The 26645-nt window shown below is 43.0% G+C and overlaps 1 protein-coding gene across 3 annotated transcripts in view; it reads left to right on the top strand.

Moving 5' to 3' along the window:
• Positions 1 to 26233, top strand: part of cep350 (centrosomal protein 350) — a 33547-nt gene extending 7314 nt beyond the window's left edge. For 2 of the 3 annotated variants that reach the window (XM_076725962.1, XM_076725963.1), the window contains exons 9-38: positions 1421 to 1537; positions 2870 to 3612; positions 3763 to 3881; positions 4578 to 5611; positions 5794 to 5935; positions 6203 to 6372; positions 6513 to 6690; positions 8366 to 8556; positions 8708 to 8871; positions 9328 to 9438; positions 9612 to 9752; positions 9913 to 10052; positions 10225 to 10332; positions 10439 to 10656; positions 10864 to 11078; positions 11250 to 11528; positions 11639 to 11788; positions 12022 to 12182; positions 13749 to 13871; positions 15848 to 16098; positions 16232 to 16431; positions 16798 to 16948; positions 17494 to 17654; positions 17742 to 17875; positions 17989 to 18050; positions 18149 to 20082; positions 20534 to 21088; positions 21620 to 21766; positions 22156 to 22278; positions 22694 to 26233. In XM_076725962.1, the coding sequence (XP_076582077.1) occupies positions 1421 to 1537; positions 2870 to 3612; positions 3763 to 3881; positions 4578 to 5611; positions 5794 to 5935; positions 6203 to 6372; positions 6513 to 6690; positions 8366 to 8556; positions 8708 to 8871; positions 9328 to 9438; positions 9612 to 9752; positions 9913 to 10052; positions 10225 to 10332; positions 10439 to 10656; positions 10864 to 11078; positions 11250 to 11528; positions 11639 to 11788; positions 12022 to 12182; positions 13749 to 13871; positions 15848 to 16098; positions 16232 to 16431; positions 16798 to 16948; positions 17494 to 17654; positions 17742 to 17875; positions 17989 to 18050; positions 18149 to 20082; positions 20534 to 21088; positions 21620 to 21766; positions 22156 to 22278; positions 22694 to 22861 (8390 nt within the window). In that variant the 3' untranslated portion in view covers positions 22862 to 26233. The remainder of the gene's footprint in view (positions 1 to 1420; positions 1538 to 2869; positions 3613 to 3762; positions 3882 to 4577; positions 5612 to 5793; positions 5936 to 6202; positions 6373 to 6512; positions 6691 to 8365; positions 8557 to 8707; positions 8872 to 9327; positions 9439 to 9611; positions 9753 to 9912; positions 10053 to 10224; positions 10333 to 10438; positions 10657 to 10863; positions 11079 to 11249; positions 11529 to 11638; positions 11789 to 12021; positions 12183 to 13748; positions 13872 to 15847; positions 16099 to 16231; positions 16432 to 16797; positions 16949 to 17493; positions 17655 to 17741; positions 17876 to 17988; positions 18051 to 18148; positions 20083 to 20533; positions 21089 to 21619; positions 21767 to 22155; positions 22279 to 22693) is intronic. The other variant, XM_076725964.1, reaches the window with a different exon arrangement.
• The last annotated feature ends 412 nt before the right edge of the window (positions 26234 to 26645 follow it).

Here is a 26645-nt window from a genome sequence, read left to right as displayed (position 1 = left end):
TTTTATTCCTCAGTTTATTTCTTTGTACATTTTGTTTTATCCTACACGTGTACTCTTGCAAATGTCACATCAGTAACGACTGGGCTACTATTATGTCTTTGTCTTTTGGCAAGCGTGTACACAATGAATGTAATAGTCTTATAAACTTTTGCTTAAGTGCATCATAACAAAATAATCCAAATATGAATTCTTTCAAGTGAATCAAAATGAGTTCATGTCATAAATGCCCCAGACAAACTGTGGAAGCTAGTATTCAGACTATACAGTTTGTTGTGCTCTTCCCATCTCCTCTGTTGTCCTGTATCAGACCTGTGCGTATGTTCCAATACATGAACCTGGGATATTGCATGCCTTTGAGGCTGTGTTAAGACTTTAATCCCTGAAGAAATGTCCAATATGTGTGGCATGTAGTTTGTGACCAGCACGTAGCATACAGACACCTACATAAAGGACCTGTAACCACAAACTGTTGTGCTGTAAACTGGGCATAGCAGACTCCTGACAGCTGATAAACTCTCCCCACTGTCAAAGATGCAAGGAAAGATATTCATTAGATATACAATGATGTTGTTTGATATATATCATGCCAATGAATGATTGAGTCTCATTGCAAAAACTGTTGACTATGAAATGTATCTCTCATGTGCTCTTGATCATTCACTCTGTGCTGGTATCTGCTTGTGTTCCTTCCAACTTTTTGTGTTGTCTCTTGAGTCTGGCTGGTCTCTGTTTCATGCTGGCACAGCACTATAAATAGCCCTCTGAAATCTGTGGCTAGGTTCAGTTGGCTCATCCACTCAGTACAAACAGCTGCTTGGGTAGTGGATGTACAGCTTCACTACCAGGAACTGCCCTTTAGTAGAATACAGTCATAGTGAAAGTGCTTTAGAGATTATTCCAAGTAAACAGGTTGTTTTTCAAATGTAATTTCCCTTTGCTCTGAACACCACAAATGAACCTCTACTCACACTTGTTGTACTGGGCTAGTGGCAGAAAACTGAGCAGAGGGACAAAGCTGTGTGTGGAAAAAAATTATCTGCCAGATAGTAACATGGGGCAAGGGTCAAACTACTTTGGGGGGATTTTGGTAAACAGTTTACTGTTGCATCATATCTTCAGTAATTTTCTAAAAGTAAACATAGAGAGTCGGTGCCTCCATGGCTTCTTTTTTTATATTACTAGGTTTGGGTTAAGTGACGTTTGAAATTTGTGCCACTAAAGCAGTTTCTTTTCTTGTATCTCTTTTGTTTGATAAGATGTGTGTACATTTATGTTCAAGTGAGTCTGCTCTGGTGGCGGCATGTCTGCATATACATGCTAACACATGCAGTCATGGAAGATTGCATCAACATGGACTGTACTGAATTGCAGTGCTTTTCACTGGCATCATCTAAGGTGTTAATTTTCTGTTTCTCTGCAGTGATAAGTCCTGCATCATGGCGAGAGGGCCAAAAACTGGTTAAGATGTTTTTGGGTCCAGTTCCCAATCTGCCTGTGGAGGACAGGTCCAAGCTCGCTGATGGACTGAGCAGAACAGGTGGGACCTAGAGCCTTGCTGAATGACTACATGCCATGTCACCCCTGCTTTGTATTACTGTGTTAGCCCTCGTCATGATACTGTGATATACCATGTAGTATCACTGCATCATGATACATTTTCATGAACAGCCAACTTAGTTACCAATAACTCTCATTTCTGTTGCAACTGTTTCTCCAATGCTTTTCTTGTGCTTCTTCATATACTGTCATTAACCAGTGTGTCAGAAGGTAGAAGGACAGAAAATGAGATTTGCAGTCTGCTAGACTTCAAAGATCCACTCAGAATGTGCCAGCTTTACTCCAAATGTTTTGGCTGCATTATTTACATCCAGTGGAATGTAGGACAAGACTAAATCACCAAAGTGTAAATTAGGTTTTACTTTTGACTTTCTACCCACCTCCTGCCCCTTCAGACATCTTGTGTCCTCATTTTACTTTTACCTGTTTTCTCATGTTACCATTGAACTTTCACCCCTAAAATTAAACACACACATCTTCAGTGGCTGTTAGTACCTGTGATGTAGTTTATTCATGCAAATGGAAGATGTTACAGATACTTATGACAGACGTTTTGCCTGTCTGAGACAGTCACAGACAGCGAGACTGACAACAGAGCCAGCCAAAAATATCAATAAATAAAGGGTCTTGGCTGCTGCTGCACACACACTGCCATAGACTCTGTCTCACACTCGGTCATAGTCATGCACTGTCTGCATCTGTACTAGCTACCACTGACCGTGAGGAATAGAGATTGACTGGCTGTTCTGGTTGGGTGCACAATTAGACATGGCCTCATTTCCAGAGGTTACCCTCAGTGCGTGTACCCTGGAGAATGGCAGAGTGGGGCAGGGAGATGCAGTGAGGCTCACTGTAGCCATGCTCTGGGGGAAAAAAAGGAAAAAAGTCCTGGTCTGGATTAGATACTGACTGTAAAATCTAGATGGGAATTTCCAATTTGGCCTAGATTAGAGTTGCCATGGCAAGCTTGTCCCACATCCTCATTTAGTATGTGTGTTCTGTCTGGTAATTGTGCATCAGCTTTGGAGTGTTTTTTTAATCTGGTGCAGTCACTTGCTGGAGAAGCACCCAGTGTTTTTGAGCTGTGGCAAACCTGTTTATTACAGATATTCATTATTAAAAAAAAAACAGTTTTTGTAGGATTCTGCCACTAATTCAAAATTTGGTCTCAGACTCATAGCTCTAATTAAATATGAATTGTGAAAACAAGTTCTAAAAGTTTAATGTTTCATCAATCTAGCTTCTACTGAATTAATAAATTGATTACCGGTTGCCAACTCTGACATTTTACCTCTCTTTAAATGTCCACCAGCTTCCCGTCACCGTTCCAGTTCAGACCCACGCTCCGAATCAAAACCACAGTCTCGTCCCAACAGCACAGAAAGGCCTCGTAGTGGATTTCGGGGGCAGTCCAAAAGCCAGTCCACAACCACATCTACCCCTTCATCTGCAGATCGGGACAAGGTCCCAGTGGGTGTAAGTGCGGACCGGTTGTCAGCAGACATCCAGGGGATACTCGATGACCTTCAGCTGGAGTGCAAAGCAGCTGAGAAGGAGGAGAGGGCCCGTCAAAGGTCCCGGGGTGGAAGCAGTGGTAGGAGGGGGAGAGGGGGATCAGGGTCACGAACAAGGACTCCCGTCTCTGTTTGGGGAACTTCTTTGGCAACAGGTAGCTCTTCAAGAGGCTGTCGCAGCGCCAGCCCTACTACACACCAACCAGAGACTGCCAACACAACTGACACAAGGCACAAAAAGCGACACTATGATGCTGATAGTGTTCGCCAGTACATTTCCAGGCAACAAGAGGAGAGAAAGAGGCGTCAAGCAGAAGAGAAGAGGGCGCTGAGGGAGGAGGCAGAGAGGAGAAACCAGAGATTGCAGGAGCTCTACAGGAAGCAAAGAGAAGTGGCTAAAACAGTGGCCTTTCCTAGCGAGGCACCTGTGGCCCCTGTACAAAAGAGACTACAGGAGACCTACAATAAACTTCTGCTTGAGGAGGCCCAGCTGGGCAAGGAGGCCACACAGACGCAACCTGCTGCTCCTTCTAGTCAAATGGTATTGTACATATGCCACCTTATTTATATATGAAAGCATTAATGGGTAGAATGAGTAACTAAGTGAAATGAATGAATGAAATTGACACATGTAAGAAAGAAATTATGATTTTTTTTTTTTTTTGATGTGTGTCTTAACATTCTGCCACAGAGACCGATGTACCAGCCTTCAGGGGAGTCGGACAAAGAGAACAAAAGACTAGAGGCCCCACAGAGCCCTTCGAGCAGTGATAGGTCTTTGAATGATCAGGCACCTCCTCCATTATCCCGGTACGCACGCATTAACTCCTGGAATAACAAAACTACACTGAGATTTATTGACCCAGACAAACAACAAACAACTCTCAGTACAGTACACATAGTCTGGTATTTCCTGGAAATAATGTTTGGGCAATTCTTGGGAATCACCTGACTGTTCCAAACAGAGAAACTGTTTGTGCCCAAATGGTCGGTTTTCATGAACACGCCTTGCAAGTGCCCCAGAAGCGTTATTGTTGTGCATTTTCGAACAGGATTAAATACAAACACTTTTATGGTCACTGATCCTATTTTAGATGCAGGAAAGAACATCTCAGATAATTGACTAGAAATAAAGATGCAGGTGTATTTTGATGTTACTGGTGAAACAGATAATCATAATGATCTTTCTATTTACTTTGAGTGATTGCTTTTATACTGATTATTTTTTTAGTTTTCCGTCCAGTTACAATATATGTCTATCCTGTTCATTATGTTCTAGACCAATAACAGTTATGTATCAGGCTGTCATAGAAATATTTTTACAGTACTCTGAATACCCAAAATGGCTGTAAATGGCTCATCCCGGGACAATGTGGATACTCACAATGACAGTTCCCTTGTTTTCTTTCTATAGTAGCATGCATTATGAATACACTTACATATGTTTACTTTGATTATTGTTTTAAGCATGCTCTTATATTTTTTGTTAATCCCCCCCAATTGCAGGAATGATCTGGATGTTGGAGTTGCTCCTTTGCTTCCGCCTGACCATCTGAGCCCAGCTGTTCGACCTATGACTGGTCCCAGCAGCAGTGCCCCTATTGGTGAGCATCTCCTCTCTCAGCTTCTCAGGCTGGAGACTGCAGTGGCAGCTGGTGATGTCCAGCACACCCTGCGGCCAGCCACAGCACCTTCCAACAGATCGCGGTCCAAGATGTCCCGCATTGAGGCCCTCAAGGCCACAGCTGCATCCCTCTCCAACCGCATAGAGAGTGAGGCACGGAAGCTTGCTGGGGAGGGGATCAACTACGGTACAGCAACCTCACTGGATGTGGATACTATTTTGGCTCCTGGTCCCTCTCAAGCTAACCTTGATGATGGATACTGGGCAGAAATGGCTGCCACAGAAAATAATGATGTGCCGTTGAGGATCCAGAGGATTTTGACTAGCGCAGGTCATAGTTCATACAATGGCACAGCTCTTCCAGGAGCAGGCAATCTACATGCCCTCAGGAGACAGAAAGAAACAAAGGGTACGCACACCAATTTGACCAATCCACAAACAACCTCTGCGGATGTAACAGGACCCATTCTCAACAGTTACACACATGAAAGGAGGAAGCTAGTCAATGGCTTGGAAAAGGTAGAGAGAATGGATAAAGTGGCACAAAGGAGAGGATATGGATTGATAGAGGATAAGAATCGGACCGATCTCCACGACTCAAGTGCTGGTTCCATCAGTGAGGGTCCTCTTCTGAGTGAGGAGAGTTTTTCTGAGGATGAGACCAGCCCTCCTCACCCCTCCAGCAATCATGTGCCAAGACCAGCAGACCGCCTGGAGGCAGTGGACTACTGTGCAGGTCAAGGAAGGGATAACCAACGGTTGTCAGAGTTCCAGAGGGAGGCAGCAAGGTGCTCGGCCCTCAGCTCACCCTTTGCACAGCATGACGGCAGCAAAGCAGCCTGGGAGGAGCTGAACAAAGGAAGCCCTCTAAGCGTTATCAACATTTTCACTAAGAACCTTCATGGCCATGTTCGAGGTGAGTTGTGTGGAAAGATGGTGAGAGTGTTGTAGCTACTTACTATCTATGGTTAAATGTCAAATGAAATGTAACATAAGAGTTACACAGAATGCTACCAACGCATATAATGTGCAGTCAGTCGAAAAGCAACATCATAACTATTTCTCCTTTGTGTGTTCTATCTCCACCTTGGCCTATAGCGAGTGAGAGGAACTCTCCCTCTGCCCATTCTTTGCACTCTGGAAATGGCCCCATGGACGCAGCAGTGTATGAAGATGACTTTGTGTCATCCCATAGCAGCGGAGCCAGTGGCCAGTTAAAGAGAGGCTCCAATTCACACAGGTAAGATAAAAAAATTTTAAAAATGCACGGTAGTTTTTAAAGTGACCACTGGATGGCACCCATTTCACACAAATAGAAAGCTCATGCATCCCTGTCAGACAGCAATCCCCTGCTTTTCTCGAGTTCTTTCAGACAGATTAACCCTGCTGTTTATCCATATTTGGTAGATGTAATGTTTTCTACTTGTTAATTTTTAGTGTTATGTGACAGATTCTGAATTTAATTTAACTGGGATTTGATGATACATCTTTCTCTCCTCTCTGTTAGTGCGAACAGTCATTTTGAGGAGCTGATGAGGAGGTCTCCTTATGAGAAAAGTATCGGAGGCATCAATTCACACCACTCATCCTTTCACTCATCTGTTCACTCACCGCATCGTTCCTCTGGTTCACCATCTGGCTCCTCACCCTTCTCCAAGCACTCTGCAAGAAAAAGAGGTGAGAATTAATAGTTTTGCATAATTTCCTGTTATGACGGAATTTTCAAAAGAAGGAAAACGGTCTCCATGGTCAGATGCTGTGTTGTTGCAATTGCAAATCCCTCTGTTGCACAGTATAACTACTCCATTCCTCTGTAGGCACAGCATCAGACCAGAGTGATGGCACTCTGGTGGAAGAGCAGAGGAGCTCCTGCTCACCTCCCTCAGAGGCATTATCCTCTAACTCCAGGAAGAGAGGCTCAGACAAAAGCTCTGCTCATAGCCAGGCCAAGAGTGTCCAGTCTAATGACGCTTCAGGGGAAATTTCTCACCAAAGGTAATGATCTTCAGCAGACTACATTGGGGGGGGGGCTATGGTTTAGTCAAGGGATATATATATATATATATATACACACACACACACACACACACACACACACACACACAGATGTTCTACAGTTTTATGGCTACAGGCAGGAATGATTTCCTGTGGTGTTCAGTCTTGCATTTTGGTGGGATGAGTCTCTCACTGAAAGAACTCTTGTGCCTGACCAGCACATCATGAAGTGGGTGTGAGACGTTGTCCAAGATAGTCCGTAGCTTAGTCAGCATCCTTCTCTCTGACACCACCGTCAGAGACTCACACTCCATACCCACAATGTCACTGGCCTTGCGGATCAGTTTGTTGAGTCTGTTGGCGTCCGCCATCCTCAGCCTGCTGCCCCAGCCCGCAACAGCATAGAGAATAGCACTAGCAACCACATTTCCAAACTAAACTAAAATGGAATTTAACTATCTATGTGCACTCAGGAATGAATGGGATCTTTTCAGCACTGGGTCATCTCAGTTGTTACTGTTCCAATCACTCTGAAACCTCTGCTTGGTATATGCTGCAATTATCCAAAGGTTAATTTATCTGGGCATGACTAATTGCTGAACAATGCTGAGAGAGCCCTAGTTGAGGTTGCCAGTCTAAACAGTCTTGTGGCTTCCTGTTCTGTTGAAGGCCTGAGGGTCTAAGCAGCTGTGTAGTGCCCAGCAATAGGAGGAGGCTGCAGTGCGGCCCAAGACAGAACACACTGGTTGTTTTGTTTTGGGGGCCCGCAGGGTGGTTGGTTGGGTCAGCCAGCTTCACCACAGCTTGGGCCTACTGCCAAAGGAAAGGAGCGAGTTCTTTTTCTTTTAATCTCAGTGCCCAGTCGTGACATTTGAGCCATCAAATGGTGCTCTCAAGCCCGGTTAGCAGATCCCTGCCACTCCATGAAGCCTGTGTGTCTTACACAATAAAAGCAAAACATTCAGACAGGATTGTGTCCTTCTTTGTACCATTTACAAGGCATATTACTGGGACAGAAACAGTCTCAAAAATTGTTTCTTTATGGACAGCGCATGTAGATCTCAATGAGTTCTATTAGCTTTAGCAGACTGCAGTCACATCTGAGTCTGTTCGTGTGACAGCTTGCTGTTAAAGCATGGAGATCATGATAATGCTGTATCATGCTATATTAATTTAGTCTGTCAACCTTGGAGAAAAAAGGTGCCACTGTCTACTATCCTTAATGGGAAAGCGGAGTGTATCCTGATCTCTTTAGGCATCACCCTTGACCTGTAATCGTCTCTGAGCAGTACAATATAGCCATTCATAGTGCTGGCCTCTCACAGCAGGGCTATGCTGCCTCAGTCAGGTCTAGGGTTTGCATTGGGTTCTGGCCGCTATGCGGCTGCCAGAGCTGATTGCTGCCATTCTAGACAATGTTTGTGATTCCACTAGAAGTGCCACAGTATGTTTCAGAAGAGTCCCAGAATCAAATTGTGGTGAAGGATGGTATGGTTATTTTAACCATTTTAAATTGAATATACATAACAATTACAAGACTATGATAGAAAATTTTGGACACCCCTAATGTGCGGTGTTAAATGTCTTAATGTAGGGCTTACAAATATCTTGAAAAGTGACACCTATGCAGCAAAGGTCATCAACTCTTTTTTTCTTTTTCTAAATTCATTTCCAGGTTGGGACTTGACAGTAAAAAGTCTTCAGCAGCTAGGCCCAAACAGGCTTCTCCTTTTGGCTCTCCAGACTCTGGTTCTCCTCCAGGAGTAGATTCTCCAAGTGAGCCTATGAGAAGTGGTTCTCTGGGGGCAAGTAATGTAAATGCAGGCACCACAGCTTGCAGTGGTAGAGAGGAGACCAAGACCACAGGTAAATACAACTTGTATTAATACAATAAACAACAGATCTTATGTGTAGCAGAACTCAGAAGAAAAATGGATGACATGTTCAGTGATGTTTGCTATACTCCACTAGCATTCCAGTTTATAAATCTCTCTCATCTGCCCTTCCCTTCCCACAGGTGAACTACAATATTCACCTGCTGTCTTGCAGCAGCGTATGGCAGCAGAGCTTCAGTACCTGGAGTCCATTGAGGAGTCTGTTCGACAGCTGGGGGACATGGAGAGGCTGATGGGTGTGTCCGTAGCTCAGCAGGAGAGCGCGTCATTAGCCCAGATGCTCAAGGTGAAGACGGAGTTTGTTGCTGAAGAGTAAAAAAAAAGTGTAGATGAAGACTACACATTTGTACATACGCATATCAGAAGCTATATTAATAAAACAGTTAAACAGTTGAAATTAAATCACACTATTCTTGATGTGACATACTGTATATAGATTGTTTTGACGATTGGATGTAGACACACATACTCTAAGATGTGTTTTTATAGATAAATGTGGTATAAGGTACAAAATCTGTACTTGACATAATGTACCATGTAAATGTGTATTATGTGTTGTTAAGTATTTCCCAATAATTGCATTTATCCAGAATTTCAATGAATAATTGATGCTGCATAACATCTACATGATAAATACTTTATGGAGCTTTTTTGGCCTCCATAAATGTCAGTGTCTTACTTCTTCACTAATGTCTGTATTGATACACTGTGTTGACCTGCTCTCTCGATTTTGACCCTGCAGGCCAAGCAGCAACGCCATGAGCGTGAGCTCTATGAGCTGAAGATCAAGGCTGAAAGGGAAGCCCTGGAGACACAGCTACAGCTGGAGGAAAACAGGCAGAGAATGGCCAGGGTACAACTGCACACAAACACAGTTCATCATTTTGTTTATTCTCACCAGCAACGCGTACAGTATGTGCATTTGTAAATGGCAGATTCAATGTTTGCTTCCTCACCTTTTGAATTCTAAGGTACGAGTACTTTTATTTTTCTGTGTGTGTGATGTCCATGCTTTATTTTGTCCAGGCTCATATAGAACTGCAGGAAAGCTTGGCAGGAAATCAAAAAGAGACTTTGGAGGGTCTCCAGGAGGCAACTATGAAGATGATGAGTCAACAGGCTGAGGCAGCACGGTACACAGCTGACACTGCCCGACACATCAAGGAGGTTAGTAATCACTGCCTTCCTATACCTGGAAAGCAGCCTGCTTCTTTTTGTAACAAACCCTGATTGATTGTTGAATTTCAGTAAAAACATAACAGGACTGAGGAGGAAAGCATACTAAAAATCAACTATTTGAGCTGTATGGTGTATCCTTGTCTGTCAGATGACAGAACTGGCGCGGTCGCAGGTAGCGGGAGCTTTGGTTGTCCCTGCTGTTGCTACTGATTCCTCCATGTTGAATGAGCGAGAAGAACAGCAGAGCCCCTCTTCAACGCAGCGACAGGACAAAATTGATTCTGACAGGTAAACTTCAAACAGCTGCATGCTGTAATGTATTGTGAGCAGATTTTAACATCTCTAAACCACACTTGTGTTGTGAGTGAAGTTCATGAATTCGCCTGATGACAGAAGGGCTCTTTGTAGGTGACAGTTTATCAGCAGTCACTCATTTTGTGTTTAAATCTCTTCTGCACAGCTTCCAGAGTGAGGTGTCAAGCAGAAGGATCAGGTCAGAAGAACCCCTGTCTTCACTGAACAGCCTTAGTCACTCTGACTCTCTATCCTTCAGAAGACCCAACCTCAGGTACCAATCAGGCCTCTCATGTAGCACTAGTGTCACCGTTTTCTGTTCGATTTGGTGAAGAGAAATCGAAAGAGACACTATATCTGTCTTTTGCCCTTTTCCTCAGTGGAGCAGACTCCATCAACCACCACAGCCCCTCGCATGTCTCCTCAGACCACAGAGATCAGATGGAAAAAGATGCAGTGGAGGGGAAATGGAGGAAAGGAGGAGCTGAAGAGAAGACAGAGAGGGAAGCAGGCAGCAGCTCCATAGAGGAGGAAGTTTTTACAGCAGCCAATGACTCCCTTCGCAGTGACAGCATCCCCTCCATAGTGGAAGAGAAAGGTACTGGATGGCAATCACAGCTCTTATTTAAAAGCCAACATTATAACACAACTTTTTACATATTCACACTTCAGTACTCACTGGTGTACTACTGTTGGAGAAAAAGTGAAAACTTTTCTGCCTTTTTTTTTGCTCAAACAGGCACGTAAAAATTGCAATTGAAAAGTTACAGTGTACAGTGAGCTTGTCTTATTTTCCACCCTCCAGGAGACAGTACATCAGTGGCAACAGAGTACTCTCTCAAGTTTGATGAGTCCATGACTGAGGATGAAATAGAAGAGCGCTCCTTTCGCTCTCTGCTGCCATCTGAGGCGCACCGCCGTGGAACTAAGGAGAAGAAGTCTCGCCACCAGGAGGAATCAGAGGATGATGGAGCCAGTCGCAACACGACATTGGTTTCAGGGGCACACAATATCTTAAAGGTGACTTTGGAATATGAGTTTAACTACTGCCAGTACAATTTGTCCCCAGAAAAGTGTGACTGTTTAAATGAGCATGTGGTTTGTGCCCCCCTTTCGTCCTCTCGTACATAATTACTTCTCATTACCTCAACCCAGTCTAACCACAGCCTTTTCACCTTTGCTCTCCTGCAGTCTCAGGATGCAAACATGGCCTTTTCTGGTGGACAAGACAGCTTTTCCCAGTTCACCATGGACATGGTGCGGCAGTACATGAAGGACGAGGAGGTTAGACTGCAGCACCAGAGCTCTCTGCTTCGACTTCGCCAGAAAGCCCTCAAAGAGAAGACCAGAACTGAGCTGGCTTGGCTAGAGCACCAGAAAAAGAGGCTAAGGGACAAGGGAGAGGATGATAAGATGCCACCCATCAGGAAGAAACAGAGGGGACTTCTGATGAAACTACAGCAGGAGCAGGTACGTGGAAACATAATGACATTAAAATGACAGTTGAGCTTTGGGACGTACTGTGATTTTAACCATTACTGACGAACCATCTTTCTCTCCCACTATTCTCGTGTTCCCAGGCTGAGATCAAGCGACTTCAGGAGGCCAACAAAGCAGCCAGGAAGGAAAGGCAGCTGTTGATGAAGCAACAGGAGGAGATTGAGCGGATGAGAAACTCTACACTCAGGCTGAAGGAGCGTCTCAAGTGTGCTGGGGGTGAAGCACCACCTGTGAGTAGTACAACAGCCTCTAATCACCTTCACAACGTGTACGGAGGACCAGATAGATTTAAGGGGGTTCATTGCTGTATTTTTTGTTCCAGAGAAGTATTATGTTACTGGAATCAAGAAAGAAAACATACATTCAATGATAGAACATGCTGCTATGTTCATCTTAAGCTCTTCCTTTTTAATGTCTTGACTAATGTGTGACCTGTCTGCATGTCCATCCATCCATCCTCCAGGAGACCCCTGTCTCAGAAACCCCTGTGTCTGAGGCAGCCTTCCCCAACATGAGACATGCTGAAGATGTCCGCAGCCCTTCTCCCTCGCTCTCCATCTCTGGAAGTGAGACCAGTAGCATCATGCAGAAGCTGAAGAAGATGCGTTCTCACATGGACGAGAAGTAAAGACTTTATTTCATTTTTCATACTTAAACTGGATTCTCTCTGCTTACTGACAATTCCTGCTGTCTTATCAGAGTTTTTAACAGTGCTTAGTGTAGGTATGTCCTGCTGCCTTTTCCTTTGAGGTTTGCTTCTTTTGCGTCCTTTAACTCTCAATATGTGTTGATACAGACTTCAGTCGGTTGTTACTATTTTCTTGCATCACACATGCACAGTTTATACTTAGTAGAGAAATTGGTAAAGTAGTTCATATATGTTTTACAGCTGAGTAGTAGTAAACTGTGCTATTTGTGAGACTTTTTTTGGGGGGGGGTCATTCTACTACGACAAGTAATAAGAATCAAGTAGGGTCTTATAATAGGGTCTTACTTTAACTAGCAGCTAACCTAATTAAAATTAAGCAGCACTTGCCATCTTTTGTTTGCTGTGGATATGTGAATGTGTGGATGTGAAGATAAGCATGCTCCATGTTCTCCCTCTTAACTAGACAACAATCCACATTCTCTGCTGGAGTATCCCCTTAACTTCAGATTAAGCAACGTATAACAGTACGTCAAGAAAGCATCAGACAATATACATTAGTCTTAAATTATCGTAAGGATATATAATCGTAATACTATGATTTCAGTTACAGAGGCATAATTATTTTCCAGTGAAGACGAACATAGCTTGTGCATTGCATCATTTTTATTACACCCGCTTTGTCCACTTGTGTTGACAAGTAACTCCATGTGCTTGGAGGTCCTGTCGGCCCTCTAGGGTTTCAGGCTTGGCTTCCAGCTTTGGTCAGGTGATTTGAGAGCCTCTCATGACCGGGTAGCTCCAATAAGTGGCTGAATTGTTCTGGGGTTTAGGATTTATAACTTGGCTATAAATCACAGGCCAATCTTCCATGGTAACACCTCAACAAGTTTTAGGTCTATATTTGTTTCAGTTTATGCTAATATTTTAACACATTCTGGTCTTCAAAATCTCCATAAAATAAGGTTAGATCATTGCAAAATAAAATGATTAAGAGGATCTAACAACAGCATAAAATTGTTTAGATATTTATGTCTGATAATGCATTTACTGGCTTTCTTGCCATGATCCTTTTTAATAAACAATCAAATATCTCTTCCCTGTTATCGCTGTCCTGCTGTTGATCATAGCCAAAGCAAACGTATCCTAAATATTCAGCTCAACATAACACTAACAAAGTTCACTTCATCTAAGGTTGTAACTGTTCCTGGCACTGTAATGTGTTCAAGAAATTATCCCCCTCCCCCTACACACATACGCTAATGTTCTTATTCTCCCAAAAATATATATCCTTTCTTTAAATTAACCATTTTGTAACATAAACCTGACAGACTGACTGACACTTTGGGTGCAGTAAAACCACATTTTCTCATATCGCTCTTTTCTCTCCCTTTCTCTGTACTTGTCGTTCCCTCTGTGTTTTCTTCTTTCATTTTGTGTGCATGTGGAAATGTGTGTGTGTGTGTGTTTGTTTGTTTGTTTGTCTCCATACCCATGTTGTGTGACTCTTTTGACTTTGTCTGTTGCGTGCTTGTGTGTTGTAGACACTGTTCTCCTGTCCACTACTTCTTCTCTGTGTTCACGGCCCACCACTGGGCCTCCCTCAGTGTCTGTCTTCCCAACCTCCACCCTAAATTCCAGCTCTTTATCTACAACCAGTTGGTCAGGTACTGTACAGTGCTCCGTACCTCTTCCCCAGCACCTTCACCTAGCCCTGCCCTGCCTTACCCCACCCCACCCCATGGAACATGCTTGTGTTCATCCACTGGCACTGGGACCTTGTAGGGGCGGGACAGTGAATGATGACTGATGTGTTGGGTTTTTTGTTGTAATTTCCAGGATGGAATTTGTGCGGGAGACATTTGAGTGAAAGCTTGAAGAGTGGCCAAGGAAAGTTGCCTTGCTGAAATAAGATAACCTTTTGACAAATTCACTTTGAACTTAAGTTAGTTTTTATACCAGTTTTCAGTATTTGTGTCGTCAGTCAGGTGCTGAATTTATTGCCATTTGTGTGTGTGTTTAAGTCCAGATGAAACAACATTTTGAGAGTATCTAGCTTCCAAATTGTGAGGTATTTCTGAGCGAAACAGGATTGGCAGGTGTTATATATCATTGGTAGAAATTTGATTTGAATGTTGAAAAGTGGGCATGTCATAACAAGCATGGATGGCAGCATCTGTCCGGGAGAGAGAGTGACAAATCCCATCATGTAAACTCCTTGTAGCTGCTGAAGCAGTCCACTGTAAAATGCCCTGCACATAATCTGGAGTTGTCACAGATACCACATTCCTTGAAGAGAATAAATAATATATGATTTATTGTTTAATAGGTACGCAATATGACCCGGGATGTGATCTAAAAGGGGTTTCTGGCTTCATCTCGACTTTGAAGAACACTGATTGCAGAGTAATTTTAAACCAAAAAAAATAGGATGAATTCAATTTTGTGAAGGTCAAAGGTTATGTTTATTTTAATAGGAGCTTTCCTTGTTGAATGGGAATCTCACACTCAACGCTGGGATTTCTGTGGTATTGAATGTGGGAGTCTTCCCCTCTTTCTTTCTTGAACACAATTCTCTTCAGTATTGTGGCTGCAGCCTGGTCAGATCCAGCCCAGTCATTGATACAAAATGTTTGAGATTAGACCACACTATGACATGGAGGTAAAGGACTTTTGCAGAGACCAGAGACAGAGTGGTCTTTCTCTTTAATGAGCCCAGTAAATCTTAACTAGCTCTCTTCATTAGGTAACTGTTGCATTGGATGGGCTAATAAGTACAGATGGCCATTTGCTATAATAGAGTTTGGGAGGGACTAAAAGAACCCCCCAGTCTGGTTTCTCAGTATCTGGCTTGTCATCAGTATACATTAGGTCAAGAGAAAGGCCTCTAAATTAGATCAAGGCTAAATAATACCACACTGTAATGGCACCCATAGCTGTGGGAGACCACATTACACAACAGCTTAGCCTATACCTGATATCTGCATGTGCAGATGTATGTTTTAGAGAAGTTGGATTTTAGAATTGCAAATTCTGCTGGTTTTGCAAGGCAACAGAAACCCTTGTGTTTAAGCCTTGTTATCCTCATTGGTCAGGAGAGTACAGGTGTTTGAGTTCTGTGTGACTGTACCCAATCAGCGTTGAACCCCTGGGTTTCAGTCTGATGCATGAATTTGACATCCTCACTGTTATTTTCCTACTCCTGTCTTCTCCTGACTGACATTTCATCACTTTATGCTTGCTTATGCGATGGGTGCTAGTACACTTCTTTATTTGAATGATTATTTCAGGGAAAGAAATAAGTAAAGCATGTATTGTGTGTGTGTGTGTGTGTGTGTGTGTGTGTGTGTGTGTGGGCTTCTGAGTGTTGGACAGAGGTTTGAGGTGAGTTTGCAGTGATAACTGGATGTCCAGGTGGTTTGGGTCTGCTTGCTTCTGCGATGTCATTTTTAATATTCCTGATGGTAAATGTCTTTGTCCTACTTCTCTTCCCTCCCTCATACTTTACTGTATTCCTGTCTCTTCCCATTTCTTCACCTTTCTTCTCACTATCATCTACAATCTCCATTTTCTGTCTCTTCTTCCACTCCTTCCTCATCTCTCCATTCTCCTCTCCCTTCATTCTTACCACCTGCTTCCCCAGGTTCCTGACAAAGCGGGAGCAGCAGCTGATGCAGAGGCGTCATCATGCCGAGGAGCTGCTGCAATGGAAACAGCGGCTGGACCAGGAGGAGGCAGAGGTCCGTAGGATGGAAAAGGAGGCCCTGGCTGTATGGGACAGACAAACACCTCGGGACAAGGACATGGCAGAGAGTCAGAAAAAAGAGCTCTCCGACATCAGCCCCAGCCCCAGTCACCATCGAAGCTCAGAGCCCAGAACTGACAGTGAGAAAGGTAAACCAACCGCAGCCTACCTGGTTTTTGCCAAGCTTAGAGTCAAAGTATGTTATGGTTTGGGAGTAAGGTCAAAATCAATCTGGATAAATAAAGATGACCTCATGGTTATATCTGTTTCACATGTTTTCAGAGTATGTGAGCGAAGCTGACTCTTCCTCTGCGACACATGAGTCCAGTATACACACAGAGGGACTGGGGTCCCAGCAACCAGGAAGCCCATCTTCAGTACAACCTGCATCGATCCCTGAAACACCTTTGCTGTCCATCCAGAGCAGCCCTGCGAATTACACCCAAGACTTTACTTCTGCTTCCCAGTCACCTAGCAGACAGGTGTGCATAAATGTGGTTGTCTTTCCTTGTTGTATTTCAGGGTTTCATCCCATATCTTTGATGGTAGCTGAATTCATTTTGAGTGTAAGTGATAGCTACTCCAGAACTGACCTCACATGTGTGAGAGAGTGAAATTTTCTATCGTGAACAAGTTTGGATGTCCAAAAGAATTCTGTTAAGAGTAAAGAGTTATTTGTCTTATTGTGTGAGGAACATGGAAGGGGGTAACTACGCATTTGTTAGTTTAGTGTACATGTCCAGTTTGAGTCCATACATACCTCTCTTAGTCCATCTGAGGGCGTTGGTATATCCTGGGGTAATATTCCTTTTTCTTCCCCTCCTCCTCCTCCTCCTCATCCTGATTAGTCTCTCCAGTCTCCATTCAGAGGCAGCCACAGCCCTGCTGCCTCTCCTTCAGATGGTAGCAGCAAAACCAAGATGCAGCTTCGCTCCTCCTCCCGGACCGCCAACCAGGCCTGCACTCAGCCTCCTGATTCCCCCATGGCAACGCAGACTGGTGAGTTAGCCAATGACTCAATACACATACACTGAATATTTAACATTTTTGGAGTAAATAATCGTTCTTGATAGTTCTCAGATAAGATAGAAGGGGCGAAACAGAGAGTGGACATAATGCAGCTATATTACTGGCACCGTGTAGTCAGGCATAATGTAATGCTGCCAGGAAAACATTATGCAAGCACTTCCCTGATACCTAACCTGCTTAGCTGTGTGATAGAAGGAGAGCACAGTTTGCATTGCGCTTAGTTATCACACAAGCAAACACAGGTTTGCTGGCCTAGTATTGTAGCTGAATGTGTTTTATTCATATTCAGGCCACAGTTTAGACCCTTAATCTTTGTAATACTTTCAGTTCATTAAGTACCAATCCGAAGCAACGTGCACAAAAATGAACTGGATGCATTCTTGGTAAAGAAAATGTACACTAATCTCCAAAGAATTGGGTTTGAGTTTGAGTGGGCACAAAGTGGGATTATTTCCTACTAATCAGGGGTCTGGCACTGATTTCACATTCTAACTGTAATCTAAATTTGCTTTCAGAACCCATGTCAGATCTGAGTGATATAGAGAGCCGTATCAAGGCCCTGAAGGAAGAACTCAGAAAACGAAAGTTTATGGCCTACCAGCTGAAGAAAGAGCAGAAGAAGAGGCACAAAGAGCGTCTGAAGGCGCAGGAGGCTAGCTTGCTGAAGCAGCTGGAGGTAAATGTGTGTCTTGGTGCATTAATCCATGTACTATATATGCAAATTTCTTCATATCTTAACTGTTTTCTCCCATTTTACTTTCAGAGCTATGATAACTTCATCAAGAAAACTAAGGCAGAACTGAACAAGGAGCCGGACTCAACAACTGATGCAAAGTCCCAGATCAACGATTCCACCTCAGTCGCAGAGCAGTCCACTGTTAAACCACCCAGTCACAGGTACCAAAGATAGCTGTAAACATGACACTCTGGTACAAGCATATAGTATCTTATACTGTAATAAGAGGTAGAAAGGATTGCTGTTTAATTAAAAGCAAATCCCTCTTTCTCAGGTCTGAATCCAGAAAAATCTCCGACTGTGAAAGGATGCAAACTGATGCTTCATTAGATCACAGTGAGTGATGTACTCATCATAACAAATACATACATTAGGTACAGTATTTAGTTTTGACACAAGTTTCAATAATAATGTGAACTCTGCTATTATGACAGGAGCCCTTCCTCAGCCCGATCATAGTAGATCCACATCAGTACCTGAAGAACTGTCTGATGAAGACCCACCAACAGTCACTCCAACCCCAGTGTATGGCAGCCCAGAGTGTCCAACCTCAGGACCAAGGAGCCTGAACCAAGGAACCCTGTCCACAGATGTCCTATTAAGACCTTCCTCTAAGGAAGCCCAAGCACAGATGATTGAGTCTGGGGATGAGAACATTGAGTCTTATCAAAGATCTGACATTCAGGAAGAGCTGGATGTGGAAGCAAGCTTCAAATCTGAGGATCAACAATCCGAATTTCTTCTCAAACTAGAAAAGGGAGACAGACTGGACTCCCAGGAAAAGCTGTCTACATCTAAACACATTTCCTCTTCCATGAATGAAGAACATCAATATTCCCCATCTGTTAGTCCAGAACCAGATAAACAAATAAAGACAAGGGAAACCTCCGAAGCTGAGGAAGCTGTAGAATCTAATATTATCGCCTCGAGTAAGTCACATTCAGCTGCAATTGACCTTAAAACCTCACCACATCCAAGTTACAGCTCCTCATCCAGTGACCATTCTTTCTCCCCTGACTCGGTTGCCTTCTCTTCAAAGAAGGAGGCACCCATAAAGGATGTCGAGGCATCTTCTCCCACAGCAGATGGCTATCATGATGACTTTGATTCATCAGTGTATTCTTCACCCAGGGAGGAACATCATAGTTCCAAGACTGCCTCTCACATCTCGGTTTCCCCTACAGAGATCAAGGACCCAAGAAAGGACTCCCCTAGCAGAGCCACACTGTATGACAAGGAGGAGGTGGAGGAGGAAATAGTTGAAGAACTGAGTCCCCATTCAGGGATGAGTGGAGCAAGCCACAAATCTGGACAGCTGCTAGATCTTCATGACAAAACCGAAGGCTCCAAACATGACAGCAAGGACATTGCTAATTCCAGTCACTCACCACCCATCTCTCCTTTGCAGACCCCTCTCTCTCCTGTCAGAGATGAAATGTCAAGTTTTAACATTGGAGATCGGGTTCTTGTCGGTGGTGTTCAGCCCGGAACGCTGAGATTCAAAGGTCCAACCAGCTTTGCTAATGGCTTCTGGGCTGGTGTGGAGTTAGATAAGTCTGAGGGAAGCAACAATGGGACTTACGATGGGGTGGTATACTTTGAGTGTGATGAGAGCCACGGTATCTTCGCTCCTCCAGACAAGATCACACACCTGCCAGACAAGTTTGAGATGGACGCAGACACCACAGAGGATGAGGACTCCTTCTTTGATGATCTGTCAGATAAAGGTGGGGATAAACGTAAAACAGATGAGGATAAACCCCAACAAGAAGGAAATCTGAAGAATAAAAATGAACAAACATCTCATAAAGTCTATGGGTCCAGAGATAAAAAGACTACAGATGAATCTGAACACAAGGACAGATCCCACCTCAATTCACAGCATTACAATGAGTCCAAGCATCCCATCTCTAATGGCAACACTAGGGACATTACTTTGGAATTTGAAGATGCACCAACCACTCTACTCATCTCTGACTTGGACAAGATTGGCCTGGGGAAGCAGAGTCCAAAGGAGATCACTACCCTTGATGAGAAAGAAGACGTAGACTCACAACACAAGTTGACTCCTGAGGATCTTTCCACAGATATCAGGGTTGATAGAGGAGAACAGAGGGACTCACTGGACACATTTGCAGACAAGCTCCTCAACAACTTTGTAAAAGACGCTGTGAAGCAGTTAGCTGATATTAAAAAAGCTAAAGAGAAGAAAATAGAAGCTGCTAACCAAATGAACGGACACCTGTTTGGTGAAAATGTTGAAGAAGAAGAAGAATGGTTCTCTTCAGTGGAACAAAAAGATGGTCTGCCTTTCTTCCTACCTGCAGAAAAAGAGGAGCTGTCATCACCAGAGCTGTGTAACCGCCCGGTGAGTGCATATTTCTAATTCTTGATAAAATTTCAAGATAGAAATATCTTGTCTCCATGTTTTTTGTAAAAATGAAAAAAACAAAGTGATAGTGCTGTATATGATTGAACTGTGCAATATTCATTGTGGGGAAACACCAGTAATCCCATTATGAAGTCACTGACAAACAGTGCTTGTTGATTTGACCTGAGGAACCCTTGTTTTTGCTGTGTGTTCAGCCAAAGTCCAACTTTATATTGACAGACTTTGTTGAATTTGGTGCTCTTTGCTGAGACCTTGTCTGAAACACTAGAAAGAAAAGGTACTCTTTTAAGATTAGATCAAAAGTGTAAACCTGTGATTCATAATGGGACTTGTTCTGTTATGGTGCGGTGAGATATTCACACTTCTGGAAGATTCTAATCCAAAACTGGAAGTAAATTTGCTCTTTCCTGTTTCTCTGTCACAACAGGAGAGTCCAGTGTTGGGGGCCAGCGGTCAAGAGGAGCTCGCCAAGCGACTAGCAGAGCTGGAACTGAGCCGTGAACTGCTAGATGAGCTAGGTGACGATCAGGACTGGTTTGATGAGGACTTTGGCCTCAGCTCCCGCAGAGAACAGCAGAGACTCAAACAGAAACAGAGAGAGGAAGAGGAAGAGGCAAGGCTGGGAGGAGGAGGAGGAGGAGGACTGGCGAGGTCTGGCTCCTCAGCTGGGCCAGCCCTGGGGGGGCTGGTCTCATCACCTGGTGGGGAACAGCAGGTGAAGACTCCACCTAGACCTGAGCTACCTCTACCGTTGCCCCCCAAACTCCCTGAGCAGCCTGCCATGGTGGTGCCCCACTCAGCCACAGAGGTGGAGAAGATGGTCCATGCTGCCACTCAGGAGATCTGGGACAGCTGTGGTCTGGGGAAGGAGGGAACACTGACTCTTGCACAATTGCCAAACCCCAAACCTTCACAAGAATATCTGGGTAAAGAGGCCAGCAGCCAGGACCCGGAGGCCATCAGCATCCGCAGCTACAGAAAGGTGAAAAGGACAGCTTTCAAAACATCCAAAAAGAAGTCGGAATAACAAAGACACACATACAGATTACTCAGTGAAAAATGTCAAAACCACAATCTTTTAAATTGAAGAGTAGGAAGACAAACCTACTTTTCATCCACCCAACCAGTCATGCTGGTGAAAATAAGCTCAAAACCGTCCTACTTCAGTAGTACTAAGCCAACAGCTGGACATGCAGTGTAGTCTTGAAGATAGCACTTACTCTGAGTGAGTTCACTGAGGTTAAATGCCAGGCAACTTCCCATTATCACCATTAGCAACTTAGCATTTCCAGACTACACAGTTATTTCAGTTGCCTTTGACTTCAGGCTCTTGCTCCAGATATTGCCTCAGTTACTCAGATACGCTGCTTTGAATGCAAACACTTGAGTTTTTCAGCAGTAAATACATTTTGACATGTTATTCCACTCATTTATATTCATCTAGCATAGGGTTAAGACCAGTTGTATTTAATAAAACATATCTAAGTGTTTCATTACCCTCCTCATCCTCTAGGCTGTATATGACCTGACATGGGAGATACTTCAGGAGATCTATGCTGAGGAGCCCGACACTGATCAGCCTCAGTGGGTCAAACCACGTCGAGTCAAGTCCTCCTTCTTCCATAGAGTAAAGACAGCAGGAGACATCACCAAAATCCAGGTACAGTGCTGCAGGACAACCACCACTCCAACAGAGAGGGAAGCTGCATTTATGTCTGACAAGTACCAACTCAAGCCGAACAGCGTTACTGTTTACTTCTTCCTGCTATATTGTAAAATTCTAATTGCTTGACTTCAAAGACAGCTAGGTTTTTGAAATATAGTTTGACCTTCAGTCCTTTATCCTCTACTCGTCCAAAGTGAGTGGAAGTATTAACACACGTCACCATGTAGCTTCAGTTCACCTTGGTTATCAGCACATTTGATACAGTGCAGTTATAAACTTCTTAACATTTACATACAGTTGCATAAATTCAAATGCAGTGCCATGTCTTTTTCACCCGTGCTGACATGGTGTGTGTGTGTGTTTTCTTGTATGTTGTGTACCAGGAATTCATCACATCAGAAGTACTGAAACTGTACGGTCTGACAAAAGATCAGAGCCAGAAGACCGACTGGCAGAAAATGCTCAAATTCGGCAGAAAGAAGCGGGACAGAGTCGATCACATATTGGTAGGTCCCAAAATGAAATGTTCAGGCGTTTTTGTTCATGATGAGTAATTTTGTGTCAGAGATTACATTTTATTTGTCACCAGGACAGAACACCTGATATACAGTAGGTCTTTCTAACTCACATGTTCAAGATCACTATCACTTGTTGCTTGTATAACTTTTACATAAATACAAGTAAATTATATTTGTATTGTAAATTTCAAAGTCCTGTGTGACTGGATAGTATCAGAACCAGTTTGTTTATTTCCTGTGGATGTTGATATGTTAATATGTTCATATTTTGACCCATTTAAATTTAGGGTTACAGCGATTAATACTGTATCAGGTTATATGAATTAGAACTTAACCTGACTGAACTGACTATTTGATATTTTACCTTCAGCCATGACAGTAGTTGAGCCTGTTTGTCTTTCAGGTTCAGGAACTCCATGAGGAGGAGGCCCAGTGGGTCAACTATGACGAGGACGAGCTGCTTGTCAAGATGCAGCTGGCAGACAGCATTTTTGATGCTCTGCTGAAGGACACAGCAAACGTGCTGACCCTAGTCTATGAAAAGAGGGCCAAAAGAGACACCCTCTCCTGACAGCTTTCGTGTTTAGATTTTAAACTACAACCTCTAGCTCAACCCCAGTCTCTCCTCACCCCAGCGAACTCCAGCCAACCTCCCGCTGCTCGGTCTTCCACCAGCTGATGTGCCAACAGCAGCCCTCAAATGCCTTCGGTCCCAGCATTACCTCTCAACTAAACAACTCCTACTTATTTCTGTGACATTAATTTGCTGAATTCGCGTCAGCTATTTATAGTGGTTCTGTAATTTGTTCTACACACAAAACGCCTCTTGAGCAATCCAGCCTTCTTAAACCTGAACACCATCGAGTCTCAGTTCTCTCCTCCTGGACTGGCCCTTTTTTTAAATGCCAGTAGGAGAATGAGTAGATGTTTTGAGGATGGACTGTGCCATTTGTTAGCATTTAAAGTCCATTGATGCTGCTAAGTTGATTGTTCCACACGGGACTGTAATATAAGATCCACCTGGAACAAACGTAGGTTGTTATATTTTGTATTGAATCTTAAAATAGATATATATATATATGCATTCAAAAATTGTAATAGAGTAGCAGAAAAAGAATATACTTTGTAGTCTATAAGTGATTTGACAGTGACACGTTACTGTGTTGGCTTTGTAACCCAGCACATTGAAATTAAACAATGAGGATGGATGTTTGAGGGTGATCAGTGATCTGCCGCCGTGTGTGATTAACAGACAGTGGCAAACATCACAGCCATCTTCAGTTCTTGCTTGTTTCTGGGACTTTTTGTCTGCAGTCTGGTCTTCAACAAGTACAACACATGCTCAGTTTAACTGAGGTCAGAGGACTCAACCAGTCACTCAACCAGTCATCTTTGCCCTGCTGCATTGTCTTAAAACTGGGAGACTGTTTTGAGAAAAAAAAACAAAAAAACATCCATTCCTGTTTATCCAGTTTGGATATGAACACCCTGAAACAACCTTAAAGCTGGGAGTCAGCACTTTAACTTAACAATCATTGTTCAATTTCAAGTCCAGCGTGCTGGAGGAGAGCTGCAACACGCATGAAACATGTCACCAATCAAATACCGCCAGACTGCGCCGTATGGGAACGTCACTGATATCAGATATTGTATGAAACATTTTGCCTCCATAATTATATTATTTATTGTGTGAAAATGTTTGATCAGAGGAGTAAGGAACATTTTGAAGTGCAAACGATCTTGTCAACATATAGAGAGCAGATTGTAACATCTAATGAAATTGTAAAAAAGCACAAACAGAAATGTGAATGTGAACATTGCAATATATTACGTAGGAGGTTTAAAGAATGCTATCGAAACAAACAAAACGTGGGAGGGGAGGGGGTTTAATATTTAAACGTAGTGTTAATAATTAATTGAAACTGTTCTGAATGACTCTTTTTGTGGCCACAACTGTCCAGTTGGTCAACACAATCGCTGTGTCCCACTTTCGTACGATACGTTAATATTTTGAAGCAAACAGTGTGTACTAGTGTTAACACTTCCTTACTGTGCTGGAGCTGAAGCTTTTGCTCCCCATTCAGCATTATTTTGGTTTTTTATATGTTGACGTCCATCAACGCTATGCTCAGAAATCAAGTCATTTGTGCTGGCATTTTTGAAAAAGTCAGTTGATTTTTTTTTTTTTTTTTTCTTTTTTAGCGTAAACACTCTACATACACGGACATACACAGACTGAGTATATAGTATGCAAGTGGGACACAACAGACAGGCCGTTGTGACTTGATATTTTTGGAACTGCGTTATAGGACAGTACTGAAATGCTGGATTTGAGCCTTACTTACCCTACAGTGTGTTTACTTTACATGACCCAAGAGCCCCTGTGGTTGTCTTGTCTCTTTATTAGTCACCCTGGTAAAACTTGCTAGCTGAATCTTTGCCCAAAAAAAAAAAAAAAAAAACCCCGTTTATTCGTGTAGCAGCATGGTTATACTGTATGCTCCACTTGCGTTGTTGTTGTTTTACAGCAGTCAGCAAGTTGAAACCAGCCATCAGAATGTAGCTTGGCGACGTAGTTAGACAACAGAGGTCTTCCTCAACATTCAGGTCAAGTGCCTCTTTAACGTTGAGTTGTAGATTTATAACAAATTTTGTTGATGTCTCAACATCCTTTGGACCTATTTTCTTTGAATGTCTCCTTCAACTGCTGTATTCTACCATTTTGTAAATGATCCTTAAATGACTGCTCTTTCCTCTTACCGGTTTGCCAATACTTCAGTTTCTGCCTTAACAATCTTTCCGTATCGAAGCGTAGCTGAGGACGTTTTTTAATCTGTCTGATTTTCCGGTGCCTCAGCCTGAGGAAATGTTTGTAATGCTAACAGAATCAATGAGTCACTCTAAAATGTCAACTGCTTCTTGTCCCTGTCACCCCAGCGTCTGTGCATATTGACACAGTTGAGTCATTTTATTGATAAACTGTTTTGGGAACTAGTTTGTGGACACTCCACACACACAAACACGCAGTGGCTCCAGCTCATTGGCTGCACTGTGTGAGGCAGAGAGCTGACGAGGCTGAGCGTGTACTGTAGGACTATATCTAAGGGCTTACTTTGGTCCTCTCTGTCAGCGCTGCTTTGATCCAACAGGCTGTGCACAAACTCATTGTGGCGTGTGTGACAGAGCTCGTTAACCTTCACTGACTGTTGGGAGCTAAAGTGACCTTAAACTGAGTACTTAGTCTTTTTTTTTTCTACCGTCGATGTTTTAAAAAGTTGCTATGGTGTATGTTGAAACTGTAAATTAAATAATGCAGAAAAAGACCAAAAACATTTTGACACCAACCTCTCCCTGCTGTATGACTTGTGTGTTTGGTCTGTAGGCATATGTAACTGTAATGGTGACATGATTAGTAACCTTAGAAACACTTTCTGTAAGGCTTTATTGCAAACCCACTCGGATTGTCCTCTTGAATTGATTGTACGTGGGAGGAAGTTAGGTTCCCCTCTGTAACTATGCAGTACTTGGTCTTATGCATTGCTTTATATGTGTGGACCAAACAGCGAAGACTTCTGCTGTAGATTAATGTAAACCTTCAAGAAGCTTGAAGCTGTTTGGTTTATTGTAAAGTTGATCTGAATGACTGAATTGGCACAAAAGATTTGATTATTAAATTAACCCAGTCAGATGAGATTTCCCTGTTCATCTTTTGAAATGTTAATGAGTATTTATAATAATGTGCTGTGAGTGCACGTCAAGTGCACTTGAAGACTTGTACAATTCTTTTATGGGTGTAAATATACTGTATATCCAATCTGACCCACTGTTACTGTAACCTGATTGTTGTAAAATAAACACTGTTTGCAAATATGTGCATAGTATATATTTGTTAGCTAAGTGAACTTTGAAATTGTAAATAAAGCTTTCATTGTTTCTAAAGTAACGCTGACTCGATGTGTTTAGAATGTGCAGTGGCTACCTCACAGGCAGGACTCTCATTGTTCAGGTGTGACCAAAGGCTGATGTTAAAATTTGTCTGCAAATCTAGGATTTATGTGTTTGTATGTGGTCGTCTTTTTAAACAACAAAAGAAACTAGTAGAACATAATGTGTGGAGATTAAATTGATGCAAGATTTCTTTTCAAAAAGCTAATTACATTTGTGGAATTTTGTGGGGATTTTTTTTAATACACTGAAATTTTGACCTTTTTTCTAGTGGCTAGTGGAAAATGTCTGTTGGATGGGGTTGTAGGGTGAAATTTGGACTTATCACCTCTCAGTATTTCTAAAATCCTTCTCAAGGTGCTGCATGACAGGTCTTTTAATACAATGGTAGGGGCTAATCTTAACTATGG

The sequence above is a fragment of the Chaetodon auriga genome, chromosome 3 (genome assembly GCF_051107435.1).
Source record: "Chaetodon auriga isolate fChaAug3 chromosome 3, fChaAug3.hap1, whole genome shotgun sequence".
Lineage (NCBI taxonomy): Eukaryota > Metazoa > Chordata > Actinopteri > Chaetodontiformes > Chaetodontidae > Chaetodon > Chaetodon auriga.
This window is presented reverse-complemented; position numbering and strand designations above follow the sequence as displayed.